Source organism: Rhagoletis zephyria, unplaced genomic scaffold (genome assembly GCF_001687245.7).
Source record: "Rhagoletis zephyria isolate East Lansing unplaced genomic scaffold, Rhagoletis_zephyria_1.1 Rzeph_scaffold_86704, whole genome shotgun sequence".
NCBI classification, from domain to species: Eukaryota; Metazoa; Arthropoda; class Insecta; order Diptera; family Tephritidae; genus Rhagoletis; species Rhagoletis zephyria.
This window is the reverse complement of record NW_016243752.1, coordinates 7-5,834: the sequence shown is the minus strand read 5'-3', so window position 1 is coordinate 5,834 and position 5,828 is coordinate 7. Positions and strand designations below refer to the sequence as shown.

Sequence of the window (5,828 nt, the reverse complement as noted above, 5' to 3'; positions counted from 1 at the left end):
AAAGTGTGAAGCCATTAGCATTTGACGTGCTGCTGATTGAATCGCTGGTAGGTTAGTTGGTTGGCGGGTGCTGCTGAGTTAGTTGTTTGCTTGGTTTTGCGACTGGTTGCTGACTAAATATGTACACAAAAAAAAGCACACAAAATCACTGAAAGCTTTAACAAAAAATTTCACTCTAATCGACTGCAGCAGCAAACGCACAACTGCAGGAAAACGAAGAAAAAAAAAATACGGAACACTAAAACAGAAACCCCCTTGGCGCTAAAACAAAAAACTCAACCAAAAGTGTGCACTTAATCATAAGGACGCTGTTAAGTCAATTTGTTGCAATGCCGGATATCACAAACGGATGGCTGCCGCTTTGCCAAATGGACACAAAGAGTCAAAAGCGGCAAGGAACGGTGTGCCGGTATTCTGATGGCTACTGACGCATTTGCATGCATATTCAATTTGAAGCTGATGCTNATGGGCCGGTGTGCCGGTATGCCGGTATGCTGATGGCTACTGACGCATTTGCATGCATATTCAATTTGAAGCTGATGCTGAAGCTGCCTGCAATGGCAGCTTACAATGCACTCGCACGGCCTTTGATAGGCAAATGAGAGTGCAACTATGGTTGGATGCAGCCGAAAGGATTTTGAATATATGCGCGAAAACTACATACATACATAGTATATTTCTTGTTGTTGTACACGTAGATTTATTGCTGCAACTGTATGCATTAAATGCCGAATTCAATGAATATTTAGATGAGTGAGCTGCGGGTGTAGTCAGTGGAAAATATTTTCTATTAGAGTAAAACGATTTTTATTACACTTTTTAATTGCTTTCATTTGATTTATTTGCCGTTTTTCAATAACACTAAATTCTTTTCAATTGAAAAAATTTTTATATGCATATCGTTATACCCTACTCATATACCACCCACACCCTCACCATCATATGGGCTGGGATAGTATTTGTAGATTAAATGTTTACCGAAGAATCGTGTATTACCAGCCGTAGTGCGTTCACGCAATTTATTACATTTTGGCGAGTCGACTTGCAATTCTGCCGGGCAACCGTTCCAGAATTCACGCCACATACAGTTTTGGAAGGTCAATGGATTACGACTGCAACCCTGACCCAGTCTGCCTTCCTTCTCGCGTTGCTCATGCCGTACTTTTACCTCAGCCAGACATTTGTCAACATAGCCTTCCACAGCGTTTTTCTTCCATTGTACGTCACCGATTTGCTTGCGCATTTCTGCTAGAATAACATCACGTTTTAGTTTGCCATTCTCATCGATGGTATCAAACTTCTTGGCCACGCATACGCTAAGACAAATAATTTTCTCCCTCACCTGTTGCATCTTTTCGCAATCGAAGGGGTCATAGGCGTCATCAGCTATGGAGGAAATAGAAAAGAATTTATGAAATAGGTAAATTTGATTAATCAAATTATTTATACGAAAATGTAACCATTTAACTTGGTAAAAATCCCTAAATCTAAGTGAGAGGATCCTTATATTAGGCGGTACTCTTGGCTCTCTCACGCTTGAGGTCAATTTTTCATTGGTCGTGGAGTGTATAGAGGAGCTTAATGCCCTGGCTGAGAACAATGCTATCCAACCACGATGCATGAGCCAAAATGACTGCTACGACGACCCCGACAGGATCTGAACCCTTCCTTGTGGTAGGTCCAAACACGACAATAGAAATGAAAATACCAAACTGAGGGAACTGCATTGGGGGGTGCAATCTAAAGAAATATAGGGTTCTCATAAACCTATTCAAGGAGAGTTTAGGGATTATTACAGGTATTTTGAAGCGTCATTGTAGGCTAAGAGGTCTCTGGCATAAGCTAGGGATCTAGTCAAGCGATCTATTTCGCTATTTTTGGCCAAGAGAAGAGCTCATACACTCCCTGCCCATAGGGTTTATTCAAAAATTTATAGTGTGTTTGGGACTACATAGATGCAGTGTTGTAATGAGCTGAGAACACAATAAACTTGCTGGCCGCAGTGCTTACTCTATTTATTTCTATTTCTATTTTAGATCTACAAACCCGACAGACCCTACGGACCTGTGACGAAACTAACGAACCATGACAGCAAATAATATCAGAGATTCCAGAGAAAGCGTATTAACATGGTGCTCTCAGCACTAATGGGGTGGCAAGTGATCAGGCGACGCTTCTATAACAATCAAATAGACCAGTGTCAAGAAATTTTTACTCTACTCGAGTCTGTACTAAATGTAAAGAAAGCTTAAAAAAGCTCTTCACGCGGTCAAAGCGATTGATGCCCTGCGCCGATCTAAATGATAATAGTCGAAGCGTGCGGTTATTTTTTTGCGCTCGGTATGCATGAAGTGAAAGCTCTGATCCAGATGCTTCCAAACCGGGCGAAGCTAATGATATTTAAAACTACTCTTAAAACCGCGTTAGTAAAAAACTCGGAAGTTCTTCAACTTTGCTGTGCTTTTTTAAGCTCCATATACATTACATGCACAAGGTGAAAAAAGCTCTTTCTGGCGAGCACTGTTCGGTAAAAGAGAGTTTTACTCTGCACGCGTCTATAAAAACAAATTTAAAAAAGCTTAAAAAGCTCTGTACATGGGCGTAAGGTGATGTCCAGCACCGATCCAGCTGCAACCTTCCTTTCCTTGCAATGGCGGCCGAAACTAATGCAGTTTCAGACTTTCCGGTTCTAAGGTGTTCAAAAGCTTTGAAGCGCTCCCAGTAATTAAAATTAGCATTGCAAAGATCAATCAGTAGCATGCAACATTTTTTTTCTACTAACTTTTTTCCACTTTTTTAGCCATCTTACTTTTCTAAAATACCAAAACGTGTTGTTCAAATTTAGACGCCCTTGAAGAAGCCCCATTTAACTGAATTAACTGTCTATGGCGGTGATGGGCACCGCGTTGCCCGCGGACAAATCTCTTTAAGCTTTCTATACATTTTGTATAGGCACGTGCAGAGTAAAAGCTCTCTCTGCCCATTATCGGAAACTATCCAGCTAGGTAATAGGCTGAACCCCCTATTTGGCAGGGTATCATTTTCTGATAATAGGCTTTTCTGATCTATGAACTTCCACGAATTAATATGGAGTTCAGTAACATCATCTGGGCTTTTGTAAGAAGTAAAACTGGATGGGAACTTTGGCGGCTGTTTCTGTCTGGCTTTACAAGGCACCTATAAGTTGCATTTTATTTGTTAAAAAAAAGTGCCTCACCCGGTTCACCCTTCAACTCCGCAATGCACTCTTTCCTAAAACTCTTGAAAATTTCCAATTGTTCGTCGTTAGCATTGCTCCCCTTGCAACAATGCATATCCTTCTTCCAGGAATGCTTAGGACACTCCTTTGAATGATGTTCCGCTGAGCTCTCGGCCGCAGTATCACGACGTGCTCTATTTGGCAGCAAATCACTGGCGTTATCTTCATCTTGCAGAGACTGCAGCTCCTTGAAGAGATACTCATCTGGAATTTAAGAAAGGTGAAAACTTAAATTTTCATGAATTTAAACAAAATATTAAATATTTAATTATTATAATTTGTGTTTTTAACTCACTATAAGCACTATCATCGAAATCGTAAGCGTTAACGCCAAACAACACCACTAGCAACAGCAAACTTACAAAACACTTCATCTTTAAATTATTTAACACCTCACTTGTGGGAAACACAAAACGTTACTGCCAATTTTCCAATTCTCGTGAAAGCTTTTATACGCAAATTTTTAACTACATAGTATATGTACAAACATATGTAAGTATGTACCTAGAAGTTTACGGAAGCATGGAGGTGTAACAGATTTGAGGAAAATAAACAAAACTTCAAGATTTATTGATAGCAAATCAACGGGCGCACTGAGTATTAGCAATGACATGCAATAACACTAAGTTCATCAGCAAAGGGGCATGACCACAATTACACTGTTCAACTAAACGAAAAAAAAATCGAAGAGGCAGATATTTAATTAATCCTAAAAAACAGTTCGAATTGGACTCGAATCTGACTCGAATTAGCTTTAAGAAAACAAATATTATTTAGTACTATTCCCTTGAAATGAAATAAGATGCGATAAAATGTAAGGTCTTGAAACAATGACTGATCTGTCAAAATTACTATAAAAAATATTTCGAAGACTATGGAAATGACCGAATCAAAGTGAGATATATTCTTTTTTTAAGTGATGGCTTCAGTAGAGCCAAAAAAAACTAGTATACATGTACCAAAACTGGATAAAAAGAAAAAAAACCCCACAAAAAAAGTAACTTTTTGGGAGAAACAACTACTTACAGCGCAATTCTGGATATGATAGTTGCAAGTCTTTTGTAAGAAAATTGATAGATAATAGACACATAGATATTCTGGCACGAAAATCTTACAAAAAAAATCTGCCTTACCAACTTTCATGGTGAAAAGCTCTTTTAATCGAAAGCCCTTGAGCATGCTCCAAATAGAGGTCTACATACATACATATATCATTTTGCTTGTACTGCTCCAACAGCACAGTGAGCAAAGCACTGGGGTGGCATTCGAGAGATCCTAGATTCCTAGTCCTCAGACAGCGAATTTTTTTTATTTCGTGTTTGTTTTTTCTTTCTTTTTAACCGACTTCAAAACAAGTGGGAAGGTTATCGTTTCATCGGAATACTTTTTTTTATGTATGGTGCCGGATAACCGTGGACCACGCGAGGGTGATCCCATACTAATTTAGTTTAGTTCCGATCATTGTATCATGAAAAAATGGTCGATTGAATCTTTAGTTTAGAAATTACTTGTTTAATTTAAGTAATTTTCTTTTTACAAGCCTGCGAGTAATCAAATTTGGCAATCAATTTTTAACCAACTTCCCATGAATTATCTTCTAGGCGGCGCTGGAGTCGAGATATTTGAAAACTCTGTATTTGTTGTCTTAGAAAATTGGTTTTTTAAATCACTTGTTCATTTTTAGATTTTAAAGAAAAAGATTTTTTTATTTCATTTCATTTTTCTAAACCTTTTTATTTAGTTTTTCTTTTTTAATTTATTTTTATTTTAATTAAATTTTCTTTTAATTATCAGATTTTGTATATTTTTAAAATTTCATATCCAAATTGGAAACTTTTACATATATATATATTTTTTTATACATTTTTTGCATTTCTTAATTTAATTTTCTTTTAATCTATATATGTCATTGTTTCAAAAATTTATATATTTTATTTTCATTTATTTTTTAGGAACTTATTTATTATTTCTTTTTCTTATTTTATATATATTTTTTTTTCTTTTTTAATTTTAATTTCTTTTAATTTGTATTAATTTTTTTTTTATTTAATTTTAACATGTGGATTAAGTAAACATGAATTTAATAAAAATTTTCTAGACCAGTGTTCAATATTTATGCCGGCCGGCAAAACATTAACATGATCTTAATTGACTATTTTTTTTAGTTTTGGGTTTCCCAAGGTTTATTATGTACAATCTCTTATATATGTATATATAATGGAATTATTCCAATACAATTGAATAACGGTTTGTATTGCGTATTGATGTAATTACAAACGATGGTATGTACGTATGTATATGATTGCGCGATTTTCTCCTGGAGGGGGTTCTATTAGTACAGAATAGATAGAGTGCCCGTGAATAAAAAACCGAAACTAGTTGATGTTCATAACTCAATTAAACTAAAAAAAATTCAGAAAGTCTTATAAGGAGATGTAGAGATTGACTGCTATACATATATAACTGCTATCGCTTAGACTTTGTTGCTTTCTCCATTTTTCCTAAGAAATAAAACGTGGTCTAAAACTCAATAGCATTGTTAAATGTAACTCTATGAGTTAATGCAAGC

At 36.2% G+C, this 5,828-nt stretch overlaps 1 protein-coding gene across 1 annotated transcript; it reads right to left on the bottom strand.

The window, feature by feature from the left end:
• Window positions 1-804: 804 nt before the first annotated feature.
• On the bottom strand, window positions 805-3,727 carry LOC108357903 (uncharacterized). Its single transcript, XM_017608973.1, has 3 exons — window positions 3,555-3,727; window positions 3,218-3,463; window positions 805-1,386 (listed from the first exon to the last, which is right to left on the bottom strand). The coding sequence occupies exons 1-3, from the start codon at window positions 3,631-3,633 to the stop codon at window positions 914-916; spliced, it is 798 nt and encodes a 265-aa protein (XP_017464462.1). The 5' UTR covers window positions 3,634-3,727; the 3' UTR covers window positions 805-913.
• Between the last annotated feature and the right edge of the window lie 2,101 nt (window positions 3,728-5,828).